This window comes from Corvus brachyrhynchos, unplaced genomic scaffold (genome assembly GCF_000691975.1).
Source record: "Corvus brachyrhynchos isolate BGI_N302 unplaced genomic scaffold, ASM69197v1 scaffold220, whole genome shotgun sequence".
NCBI lineage: Eukaryota > Metazoa > Chordata > Aves > Passeriformes > Corvidae > Corvus > Corvus brachyrhynchos.
The window spans coordinates 7,158,632-7,171,854 of NW_008236209.1; the positions used below are offsets into that span (position 1 = coordinate 7,158,632).

Consider the following 13,223-nt stretch of genomic DNA (forward strand, 5'->3'; position numbering starts at 1 on the left):
GGGCCTTGGGCCAGGCCTGGCGCTCCCTCAGCGGCCTCTGGAACGTGTCCCTTGTCCTGCGGGGCCGGGGCCGCCAGTGCCCCCTTGTCCCCCCTCGCCTTAAGGAAGGTGCTCGCTGCGCTCCCACAGCGACAGCAGTGCTCCTGTTCAAATAAAATGATGTTTTCAGCGCTCTGGAGACTGCAGCACGTGTCACAGCACTGTGGAGCTTTAAGTAAAGCGCACCCGAGAACGCTGTTCACAAAACTTTGTTTTTTCCCCCTGCAGTGACAACTCCCAGGTGTTTCAGCCTTACGTGTTGCGGACTCGCAGGAACAGCACAACAGTTATGAGCCGTCATGGAATGGTGAGGAATCTTAAGCGTGTCATGTTTACACACAACGAGGAATAGTTGGAGTAGAGAAATGAAGTTAAACTTGATTTGTATTTGCACTTGGTATCCTAGCAAGACACCAAGCTGCAGAATAAGCATTTTTTCACCTCCAACTACAGCCTGCAATGAAATAATACTGGTGTATTGACTGTGTGTCCCCAAAGAAGACAAGAGTAGTTGAAGTAGTATGTGAGTCCCCCATATGAAGTGCAGTTTTAAAGTTAATTTGATCCCGACTGTGTGTTAGAAGAGTAAAATGCTGTCCCAGTTAAAAGTCTTGAAAGGGTGTTTTGATTTGTTGTGAGAAGGGATGAGGGAGTCACAGTTCTTTGTTGACCTGTTTGACATAGTGCGCTTTTTTTACAAAGGCAGAACACTAGACCTCAGAAAATCACTGAAAGAAGAGGAATTTATTTGTTGCTTTCTGTTATGTGTGGTAGTGTACACTACTGCAGTTGTTTAACTTTTCAAAGATGTTGCATTTCTTTTTTTCCACCCTCTCCTTGTGAGGTGAGGGATTTATATGCTCCGTCCACTGAAATTTTTCTGTCTTGTCTGAGGGTAGTGAAGATTAAATACTGCTTTTCTCAAAACCTTGAAGTTGTGAAATAAGTTTCCTCTATGTCTTGTGTTCAGGAAAGGTGACAGGGAATTATAACTCAAAGTCTTCTCTTGTGAGATTTCTTGAGAATCCAAAATTTTGGAGCTTGTCAGTAGGTGTGACACTGGACACACAGTCATCTTGAGTGGGAACTGTTGCCCACTTACTTGTGATAGAGTTCCAGAGGAATTAGATGCATAAAATGGCACACAATTGAAAAATTGCAGAAGTCAATTTTCAAGACTGAGTTGAAGCATTGAGATTTCTCCTTTACAGTAGCCAGCTGGTTGAGTAAGGTGTACTGCAGGAGTTTGTCATATCCTGGGCAGTGGGGAATTGTGTAACAATCATAGCTTCATTTGTAGTAGCTCACTTGTCTAAATGGCATCTGTAGCTATTTGTGTACTTGAGATGCTGAGCAGCATCTGCCTGCAGGTCAGATCCGTGCCACTTGCTGAGTGATACAAGGAATTTGTAAGTGGTAAAACAAGTCTTTTCTCTTGAAGGTCAGTGTTTGCTTTTTTGCAATATTGTTTGAGTCATCCACATGTAGTTGTGCAGCTCATTTTGAACTCCCTAAGAATGTAGTTGATGGTAAATAGTATGTATGCAAGCAGTTATGTGTGATTTAATCATTGTGGCTGTCGCTTTTTTCCCAGTTCTTGTCATCATCTCCTATTCGTATTCCTAGCAGCCGACTTCATCAGATCAGAAGGGTAAGTAGTTATCTGTGTATTCAGTAACAGAATGAAAAGTACTATATAATATTAAAGTACTTGCACAGTGGGGGTTTCTTTCCTATTGAGTTGTTCAAGTACTAAAGAAAACTGAGTATTTCTTTAGACTTAATTTCAACAAGGAAGTAGCCTTGCCAGGCTTATTATGTTTAAGATACTGTGCATTTTAGAAGTATTTAATTTAAGAGAAGCAGTGAGCTGGACTGGTGGCTGTCCTGTCTTTTCTGCAGTGGTTCTGCTGTTCATGTTTCAGTCCTGATGGCAAATAATGGAATCACGAGTGTTATTTCAAGTACCTGTAATGAATCAAATGTTATGGGAAAACTTACGGTATTTATCTCCTGCAGGAGGAAGGAGTGGATTTAATGAACAGAGAAGCAGCACATGAAAGGTGAGTGTTATTGAAAGAAGGTGATAAAATAGCTAGAGTTATCCTCTTTGTAGCTACTGATGGGGTTTTTTGTATTCTAGGGAAGTGCAGACAGCAATGCAGATAAGCCAGTCATGGGAGGAAAGCTTGAGCCTGGTAATCATTTTATAGATGTTTCCTATTTAATTCTACTTTTACACTCAACTGACGAATTTAAGGGAAAGAAAATTAACTGTGAAAATAATTTAAGAAGAATTTAAGCTCATCTGCTTTAGCTGCTTTGTGCATTTGACCCAATGACTTTCCATTAGAAGGTTGTACCTTGGATTTCAAGGTAATGTCCTGTGCCAGTGTTAAGTCTGAAAACTTGTATTCACAGAGCGACAATGACTTGGACAAGTCTGAGAAATCTTTTTCCCCAAAGAGAATAGACTTCATTCCAGTTTCACCTGCACCTTCACCTACAAGAGGAATAGGAAAGGTAGGATAAGTGAAATACCAAACTAAGACAATATTTCAGAATTCTAGACCAAGCTGAACTGTCGAGACGTGTAATTTCATAAGTTGTTCCATAGTTCAAAAAACCCCTGAACAACACAACCAAACAGGCACTAAAAAACCCCGATCCATATTTTGTTGGTTTCTTAGAACCAATGGTTGCCATCTGGGAGCCTGCAGAGTTTAAGCGGTGAAACACTGGATGTTTTCAGTTACTGCTATTTGTGCAGTGTTCGGGTGGGTTGGGGTTCTGGTTGTAGGGAAGCTGGAAGATGTCATGAGGATAGTCCTGGACAGGATCTTCAGGTGCAGAAGTGGAGGGATGCTGGGAAAGAAGCATTAAAATAGGACTGCAGATCTGTGTGGTGAGAGATGAAAATGTGTCCATCGGTTATGGAAAGGAAGGCACAAATGCACTCTGAAAGAGGACTTAGGTACAACTGAACTTGTACTGAAATCTGGTGGCAGATGCCAGAGAAAAAGAGGTGGATCTTAGACAAACTACTTTTCCAGTGAGGATTGGAAAACTGAAATGCAGCACAGAGAAACTGGCATCTGGATTTAAAGATGGGCTGCTTGACCTTGTTTGCACCCTCTTGTGTGATTCTGCTTTTGTACTGCCAGTATTTCGCTGCATGCTCCTACCAGATCGGTGCACATAACAGCCACGTACAAGTGCTGGGTGAATGTGTTCCTGGGAAAACACTGATGCTGGCAGCTGGTTCTGTACCTTTGGAATTCTGACTGTAAAGTACTAGCATATAACTTAACAGAAAGATTTTTGTGTTTAGCTAGAAGCATTCATGGGCTAAGCTCAAATTAGCTGCAGAATCACAGAGCTAAATATCCTATTTTACTCTGAAATATTGTCAGTTTTCAGGTCAGATGTATTTTGAGTAAACTTGTTTAACAAGCCCCTTAAAAGAACTAAGTCCTGAGTACTGTACTGCACTGCTGTTTCTAAATGTAACAAAGAACAGAAACAATTCTCTTATTTAGAGAACAGTGTCTATTTCAATTTTACTTTTCTTGTGGGTTTTGATTAGCTTCATCTGAGCAGAATTGCATGGGCCAGTATGTTTTTGTAAATTAAGCTCTAATATTTGTAAGATTACATTTGATAATCTGCCTATTCTGTTCCTAGCTTTTCTTAAGAATAAGAAGGCCATGGTGGGGGGGGGGATGTTTGGTTTGGAGGGTGGAGTGTAACATCTGAGTATTTTAAAGGAAATTCTGAAGTATCTTCATTTGAGCTTTCTTCCTGCAGCAATGTTTTTCACCGTCATTGCAAATGTTTGTGAGCAGTAATGGATTACCTCCAAGCCCTATTCCCAGTCCAACAAGGCGATTCTGCAAGTAAGTAATGAGTGTCTGTTGTGCTAGCATTGGAATTTAAACCAAAGATTAATTAAAGTTGATGTTAAGGCATTAAAAGAGACTTCACTTTTACAGCTGCTGAAGCATTGCCACATAAAAATGCTCTGAAAGTTCAAACTTTACCAATGGTAACTTTATGTGGGTGCTTTTATAGAGCCTGTGTCAACTTTGGACTAGACTTGGTAACTTGAGAGGAGGTTCTCAGATATTTCAAATTAACTTTGTCTGCAGATCAGTTTTATATAAATATGCCACAAAATTTATAAAAGGATTGAAATGAGGATGTGATTCACTAAGGGAAGTGAAAATAGAAAATTTAGTACAACTTCATGTGGCAGATAATCTGCTCTAATAGGCAGCACTTACTTGTTATCTATGTATTTAGATTCCATAAGAATTCCAGCTGTGCAGGAATAGTTTTGAAGAATGCTTCATTGCTGTGGTTGTGTTGATTTGATGCAAATTGGAACCTTTACAGGACTGACTCAAACTGTATCAGGCCCAGTGTTCTTGGCCCCATTAAAAGAAAAGGTGTGTGTTTTTACCTTACAAGATGTTTTAATATGGATGTAGTTTTCTAGCTGGATACATTTTTTTGTTGGTCTGTAAATATAATGCACGTGTATCCACAGTGAACTGAAATTTGCCAGGCATAACTCAAAAATACAATGTAAAGTAGCTAGTCTAAAACACAGGAATGAAAAACTTAAAAAACAGCCACTGCTTGAAATAGGGAAACTTTATTATACATCAAATTAAATGGCAGAGCTTAAAAATATTCATAACTTTCCTACAAGTCCCACTGAACAGTGCACACCCTTCAGATCATCTTAGGAATGTTGCTTATCATGCAGTATCTTCTAAACTTAGTACTGAATGTTTGTTTTCTCTCTGAAAGTTCAGAAGATGAGTGTTTAGAGAAATGGAATAGATCAGTGCCCTTTCCTCCTGAAGGGGGGAAAACACATTCTTTACTGGAAGTGTTCCATGTTAGAGATTTTCAAATAACATCCCTGAACCAAGCTTAGTCGAACTGTAAGATATTTTTAAAGTGTGCTTTTAGCTGTGCTTATCCTTTCTGCTTTTTTTTTTTAACTTAGGCATTCTTAATTGTACCAAAAACATGTCCTTCTATTGTACAAGACTTACATTTGAGAAGAGTTACCTTTTGTTGTTTGGCTTTTTTTTTTTAGTACTGCTTGTCCTATCAGATAAAGAACATTGTCTAACTGATACTGATTTGACAGAGGACAGAGACAAGTTTTCTCATAAATGTCAGTTCTATCTTGGCTTTTATTTTCTGTGAATTTTAGAGGCATTAAAATTAAACAAAAGTTATTAAGCTAAATGATCAATAAGGCATAGGTATCCACACTTGTACTTTACACAAATTGTAAAAGCAATGCAGGTAGAGACAGGCCTTTCCTCACCAAATCCATGTGCTCCCATGGAGCATCTTTTACAAAGTAGAGATAGGAGTTTGCCTTTTCTTATTTGAAGTACCAAGGAATTTTTCAAATGCTGCTTAATTTTGAAACATCTAATCTATTTAAATGAACTTACTTTGTTTTCCTAAATATGTGGTCCTGTTTTTTTCTGAATTTTAGCAGTAGATTTATAGTAGGAGAAGGAAAGCCATGAACTGAAGAACTTTTCACTGCTATAGGGACTTAATACTGTAGACTGTGCAATGTGTTGTAGCAGTGCAGATTTGTCTCTGTGAAATTTAAGGGACAAAAGTGTTACCTAAGTTGTTGTTTTGTTCATTTTGTTCATACTAGAAGACCAAGTATTTTATAAATGTTTTTTGCCTATTCTGCTTGCTAGAAGCAATATCCCTTACCTTAAGACAGGAAGGTATCCCTGTGGGCTGAAGGAAATGAAACTTGGGGGGTTATCAGTCTTTTATAAAATGTGGCAGTGTGATTCTGTTGCAGAATGTATAAACTGGTTCGCTATAATGGTTTTAACCTCTGTCAGGTTTTCAAACTGACTCTGCAACTACTGCAAAGTGTATGTAAAAGCCAAAAAAATTATTACCATTTCATGCCTTTTTTTTTTTTCCAAACTAAAAATGAAAATATGGTGTGGCTGAGAGGGTTTTCTTTCTTTTTTTTAATTTTTATTTTCAAGTTCATGATGTTTTCAGATACCATTTGTAGAACAGCTATTAGTGAGCCAGCTCGTTCTTAGGGCAGATTATACTAAACAGATTACATTAGTTCTCCCCATCATATTTAATCTCTTAATGTCTGTAGATGGTTACAGGTACAAAGACAGTCTGATCCATGATGAGTAAGTGGAAATGCTTCCACATGACAGATTTATTTCATTCAGCTTTCCTGTAAAAGTGCAGGCATCAGAATTCATTGTACAGGGGAGGGTGAAACTGAATCCAGCTGTCATTCTTATTTTCGTAACCACTAGCACTTTTAAACTTCGTATTTTGACTTATATCAATTACCTCATCTCAGCTGTTTACTTAAAACTAAGTCATGGTAATTAGTTTGCTTTAGATTATTTTGTCTGATTGCAGTACAGGTAGCAAGTTTTATGTCTTTGAGATCACTGTAGCCCCTCAGATACTGCTGAAGCTTTAGCTAAGGATGGATTGGATGGTTTAACAGCAGCTATCCTCAAATTAATGTGTTAGCCGGGTGCTTGGTTGCCTGAATTAGAGAACTTGTGTTACAAATGCAACCATGGAGTATTGTGGGTCAAACCTTTCTTTTACAGCAGACAAGTATTAAATGGATATTCCAGAGACTCAAGTGAGTTTGATTATTTGCACTGTTTTCCTTAGGTGAAATGGAAACTGAAAGTCAGCCAAAGAGACTTTTCCAAGGAACAACCAACATGCTTTCTCCAGATGTTACACACCTGACAGATCTCAGTTCATGGTATTGTATGTCATGTGCCCTGAAATGCCAAAACAAGGAATGTGCATTTATCACAAGCTTTCTAGTTGTTTTTTCCAGGAAAAAAATACTTTGTGTGTATCTTGCGGATGTGTATTAATGAGAACTATCCTGTGGTCATGTCCTGTGGCAATGGTCCTGCTCCTTTGATCAATTCTTCCTGAACAGACTCTAGCCTAGATTTTTCTATGAAAGCTTTTACACTGACTGTAATTGTTACAAATCCCTGTTGATTCATAAGCAAAGTTACTTTACTTCATCATTACAGTATGTTGTAGGCAGTGGTCATATAGTCTGTGGCACTTCCCTGAATACTTAGAAAATGTGTATGGGTATTTAATTGTTCTTGTCCCTAAGTTCATGATTTTTAGAGTTACATCATCTTTCTTTATTACAATCATAAAATACTACGGTTTTTTTGTGTCAAGTCAGATACTAAGTATTCAAAAGTATCAGGTGTTATTACTGTAATTCCAGTTTACCTACAGACTTGAAACTGCCTAGATTTTTTCCATATTGCTTCCCCCTAAATTGCAAAAGCATCAATTTAGATGCCCTCTGGGATCTTGTATCAAGACTTCAAAATCCAAACACAGGAATTCTGTGGGAAAAATAGGTCTGATCTTGCTTTGAGCAGTGCAGTGTTAAAGAGCATGCTGGCTAATTAATGACATCTTTGCTGCATTGCTGATTAGTGTATTATTTTCCCTTTCCTATAAGCTTTTAAGGTTTTATACTTCTTAGTTGTCACCTCCTTTCTACGTCTGATTAAAATTAGCTTCGTAATTTATTCTGCATGTTAAAAAAACCCAGTAATTCTGCTCCTCATTCCCATGAGGAGCATGAATATCTATAACATGCTACAGAAAACAAGGAGTTTTCAGGGCTGCCAGTCTTGCAGTAAAGACTGAGTGGTAGTATAGGTCTCCTACAAGTCCTCTCCAAGGGGGAAGCGCATTAGCTTTGTACAGAGCCTCATGCCTCTGCACTAAAGAACCTTTTTCCCTTTCCCCAGCCTGTCCTCAGATATTCTCGATGGGAGTAGCAGCAGTGTTGGCTCTTCCTCTGATTCCCTGACTAAAGGCAGCATAACCACAGAGTCTCCAGTGACGTGCTCCAACTCCTGCTCCTCGTTCATACTGATGGATGACTTCTCACCCAAGTGACTTTACCAAGTCCTGAGTCAGTGTCTGGCTGTGCTGTCCCCTTCCTGTACACTCGTACAGAGAAATGAACTCTGATCCTTGAAGCATTCATATGAGGTTTATTAAAAGGAAAAATTGTTGTTACTGTAATCTTTGGCTACTTTCCAGTGATTTTTTTTTTTAATTTATCCATTTAATGGACATTGTAGACCATATAAATGTCTGGTTTTGCGAATTTATCTTTTAAACAAGATGTCTGCTGATATTATACTAACTTTTGCTTTCAGGAACTTGCATACACTTTTTGATTCCACGAATAGGTATCTACCTATTAGTGTTGCAATTTTTAGGAATGTACTTCTTCATCATCATGGTCACTATGTCTAGGGAAATAACTTGGTTCGGAAGGATTTGAAAATACTAATTTATTCTCTGGCACTTCTACTATTGAGTAAAATTATTCTTGCTTTTTTTTTTTTGAGTCACTTAGCCTCAAATTCCTTTATGGAAGGGAGAAAAATATTTTTTATTTTCTTAGTGCTGCTAGTAATTTTTATGAATTCATTTACAGGAGACCACATTGGGTGTGGAAGTCTCACTCTATTACATTAAACTAAAAACCCCACAGCAAAATAACTAATGACTGTCACTTTTGCCATCAGTGAAGAAATAATAATACTCTACAAACATGATTAAATTAGCTGCATAGTTCTCTCTCTGGAACATTTGTCCTACAGATTGTATGAAATAAGCTCATTATTCAGCAAGATTTGGCCAGGAAAAATTAATCCACACCTTGATTGAAGACATACAGTGCAGATAACTAAGTTAATTAAACTACTGTGTAGGAGAACCATGTATGGCACCATCGATGTCTCCTGTGGCATTGAGGTCATAAGTATTTTTGTGCCTTAGGGGACATTGTTACAAAATTATGGAATGTAAACCAGAGGGGTGGGTGGGGAAAGTCCTTTGTGTACAGCTTGTTTATAGAGTGCTTACTCGAGTCTGTCAGCGGTGCTGCTTCCCTTAGTGTTCCTGTCCAAGGTGTGGAGGTGCTGGGGCAGCCCCACCTCCGAGGGGCAGTCAAGGTGACACCCTTTGCAGCTGCTCTGGACAGAGTTTGTCCCTTTGTTGGTCATGAGCAGAGCAAACAGCTCAGCAAATGTTTGATTCCTAAGGAAAGGCTTTGGATTGGATACGAGCTCTGCAAATTGCTTGGTGAAGGAGTTCTCTTTGAGCTATGAGTAGTCTTGATACAGTACCTTGGTCAGTCTGAGGTAGGAACAGATATTTTACTTTTTAAAAACTATAATGGGGCAAAATAAATCCGTTTGTAATCTACTGTGTTACGCTATTTATTATTTATAACTCTGTAAAAAGTCTGTGGTGATGAATTATAGTATTTTTTTATGATTGAATAAGTTTTTTATGTTCAGTAATTGCTGGCCGGTTTGTATTTAATACGCAACATTGTCTGCCAGAATCATAAGCTTCCATTTTTGAATGTTTGTAACATAAATGCTTTTGTTACCTAAAAGTACAACTTGTGATCTTTCTGAAAGAAAATAGCACTGAATTTAAAGAAAGATTATGTGCTTTAGATGTGAGCACAATCTCTGGCAATACTGTCTGGCTAAAAGGGGGAGGGGGAGAACCATAGTTTTTTCTGTTCCGAAGAAGCCGTTGGGTATCCAGAAGATGTGTACATACCAGATTATTTTTAAAAGCGTTTCCATTAAATTGTAAGAACTACCAGAATGGGCCAACAGTGGCACTATTACTTGTAATATCATTTCCACCTGTGGAGCATTAGTTCCGCACTTCAAATAAATGTGCATATTGTAAAATATTGTCCATTCGTGCCATTCTTAAATGAGCTCTACAGTACTGAATGTTAATTTTGTTTGTATATGCACAGTGCTATTTCTTGAATTTTTGATGTCTTAAGTCGCTTAATTTTTTCATTCATGCCTGTATCTTCTCTGCCTTCTTTGTGCTTAAAGAAGGCTGCTTTTCCATTTGCAAAATATTGATAAACAGTCTGTGATAAAATACAACTCCATTACCTGTGCCCCAGTTCCCTTCTACTGTGCTTTTACTGGTACCGTGATTTAGAAATCTGAACAAGGGGTGGCAGGAGGGGGAACCTATTGCATGCTTTCTTAAACCTGAGAAGAGCATAGTTATTGCTTAATTTTGGCTGATTTACCTGTACAATTGATGTATTCCAGATTTGTTTGTTAGTGGAGAGTCTTATCTGAGTGCTGGCCTCTGTAAACATTCGAATGTAAGCTGCATAAAGCGAGCGCACAAAATAGTCACTCTTGTTACAGCAGTTTTTTGTAGTGTTCTGGCTATTCCCCACTCCTGGAATGTCTTGTAAAAGACATTGCTCTTTTATAAAATATATATGTAATGCACACACTTGCTGTGTCTGTTGTTTCAGAATGAATGGATGTTGCTGTGTAATAGGCCCAAGGCAGGCCCAGGTTCTCTTTCACACTCCTAACACACACAACTTGTTCATTTTGAAACAAAGTTTTCTAATATGCTGATGATTATACTTGCACTTAACTGCATTTGAGTTGCAACGGCTTAGAGGGTTGATTGATATTGTAGCATACTCTGACTAAAACTGGCTAAAAGTTGCATGTCTGGATTTGTTACCTGCTTTGTCTGAGGGAATTAGATACCAGTTGGGAAAGAAGGCCAGCTGGTGCTGGTAGTCAGCTTTAATGTGTAACTATTGACATTTAACAACTGGTTTTTATGACTTCACCAGACTTATTTTTGCTGAATTGCCTTGATGAGAGTCTGAGAATTCCTGTCTTTCCCCCACTTCCTTCTTTTTGTAAGGGATCATTAGCACATATCTGTTGCTGAGAATCACAGTGATGAGTCACCTTTAAGGTAATAGTTGAGAACTAAGTTAAAATACCTGTGTAATTCAAGCAGCATTTTAGATGGACTATTTTTAATATGTTAATTAGCACAGCATTACAGCAATGGTCTTTGTACAGCTCATTGACCAGCACTGCCTTTAGATCGTAGCCAGAGCTCGCTGAATCCTCATTTCATGGGCTTAAAATGCTGGAAGGATTTTACCAATGGTTTAGAAAAATGTGTGTGTCAGCTGTGGAACTCTGTGTTTTGATAATATCAAGTGTTCTGCATCAGGAAATGGATCGCAGTGTGCATGTTTCTTTCTCCTTCATTGAATTTCAAATTGGGGGATCATGGGCCCAAAAGCCTGTATTTAAGGGGCTATTTTTCTGACTGTATGTGATGAAATACTTTCTCCTACAATGAAAGTAATTAAACTGTCAGTGTGTGAGGATGTAAATCTGAGTTCTGCAGACTTTATTGGAAAACTCAAAGGGCACAAGGAACTCTATACTGCCTAAAAACACTAAAGCGGGATTTTTTTTTTTTTTTTATTTTGTAAGTCATGATAAAAATAGAGAACTCATTTTAACAGCTTAAAATGCTAAAACCATTTTAAATGCAAGGCTTTAGCTTGGCATGTGTCTCCAGGCAGGTCCACGCTGAGGGCTGTATGCAGAGGTGAACCTGAGCAGGCTCAGGCAGGTTTGGAACTCAGGTTCTGGTGCACAAATACAATAGACTGGACCAGGGAAATTATTTTTTGCAAATATTCACGTTCTTATCTGTAGACTCTGCTAATACATTGTGTGACAAAAAAGATGGGAACTTGTTTTTCCTGGAAGGAATTTCATCTGCATATAATTTTCCTGGTAACTTAATAATAAAAAAGCTTTGCATTAACACAAGTTCAAAAATTCCATGAAGTCATAGGCCTGTTGCATTTGCTTTTTTGGGGTAAATGCCAAGGAGTATTTCTGGAGCTATACAAACTGTCCCTTGTATTCCAAGGCTATTATATGAATGGCAGCTGTCCATAGTAGATGGAAAGGGATTTTGCCTATCATTCAGTATTTCAGTCTCTCTTGAGGCCTGTTAAATAATCCTTAGCAAATTCAGCATAAGATGGTCACCGGAGGTACCAGAAGACCCAGTGAGAAGGAAGTAGTGACTTGCTCCTCTGACTATAAATTAAGAGTTTTAGCCTTGAGTTAATCTTACCCAGCTAATTTTCAAAGGAAAAATGCATTTTTCAGACAACGGAGACTTTTCATGGGGGTCTACCCTGTTCAGACTTAGAGGAAAAGGGTCCTTGTGGGCAATTCTAGGGCTGTTTTGCTTAATCCACTCCAAAAAGAGGGACCTGTGCTTGCCCATCAGAATTGGAGTAGCATTGTCTCAGTTCCAGCTGGTTTTGGGGAGGGCAGGGATTTGGTGTTTGGGTTTCCTTAATGGCTGGTTATCTTAACTCTCAAAGGTCCCAACAAGGACCTTTGTTATCAGGCTAAAATCAGAAGTAGGTGTTGTTTTAGGGTGTTGGGGTCCCTCCCCTGCCATGTAGCCCTGGGAGAGGGGCCCTGAGGGCACAGACACGGGGCTTCCCTGCCCCTGCTCAGCCTCGTTCCCATTGGTTGGTTTGTGTTCCCTGCGCGGGCAGAAGGACCCTTGGTCCCGTGACTGGAACAGTTCCTGAGCAGAGCCCCGGCCATGCGGCTGGAGAAATAAACATCTCTCTGAAACAGCTATCAAGAATCTGTCTGTCCATATATATTTCCTTTCCACGGGACTCCTGGTTTGATATATGCGTGTTGCAGGATCCCCACTGCAACAAATGGTGGAGAATGCGGGCAGAACGATCCCCGATCCCTAAGCGACTGATTTGTGTGAGTAAACCCTGGAAACTTTGGATTCCTCTTCTTGGTTTTGCTTTGCTATTCCATATCTTAACTATGGAGGAACCGTGGGAAGACTCTTGGCTCTCAGAGCCGCATATGGACATTTATCTTAAACTTAAAATGATTCTTGAACAACGATTTGTAAATTTTAGCTTGATTCAAGCTCAAAAAGAACTGAAACACTTCCTGGCATGGTTGTTTAAGAACTTTTTCTATGTTTCTTGGGATTTAATTCTTACCAAGGGCTTTTGGAAAACCATTTGGACACAGTTAATACTGGAGTCAAAATATATGCCGATGGAAGAATATTTTCGTGAATATTATTTCGTTACCGAGACTGTTGAGCAATGTCAGCTGTGTCCTGGCGAAGGGAAGCCTGGCGCAGGGACCGGGCGGCCCAGGCCACGTGCACCGAGCGCTCTG

The 13,223-nt window shown here is 39.1% G+C and overlaps 1 protein-coding gene across 2 annotated transcripts in view; it reads left to right on the top strand.

Annotated features, from left to right (window-relative positions):
• LOC103622885 (protein FAM122A) overlaps positions 1-10,671 on the top strand; it is a 28,020-nt gene extending 17,349 nt beyond the window's left edge. The window contains exons 2-10 of one of the 2 annotated variants that reach the window (XM_017743159.1): positions 268-346; positions 1,634-1,690; positions 2,059-2,102; positions 2,183-2,237; positions 2,461-2,562; positions 3,847-3,935; positions 4,432-4,487; positions 6,760-6,856; positions 7,890-10,671. In XM_017743159.1, the coding sequence (XP_017598648.1) occupies positions 329-346; positions 1,634-1,690; positions 2,059-2,102; positions 2,183-2,237; positions 2,461-2,562; positions 3,847-3,935; positions 4,432-4,487; positions 6,760-6,856; positions 7,890-8,040 (669 nt within the window). In that variant the 5' untranslated portion in view covers positions 268-328 and the 3' untranslated portion in view covers positions 8,041-10,671. Of the gene's footprint in view, positions 1-267; positions 347-1,633; positions 1,691-2,058; positions 2,103-2,182; positions 2,238-2,460; positions 2,563-3,846; positions 3,936-4,430; positions 4,488-6,759; positions 6,862-7,889 lie in introns of both variants that reach the window. The other variant, XM_017743166.1, reaches the window with a different exon arrangement.
• Positions 10,672-13,223: the final 2,552 nt, after the last annotated feature.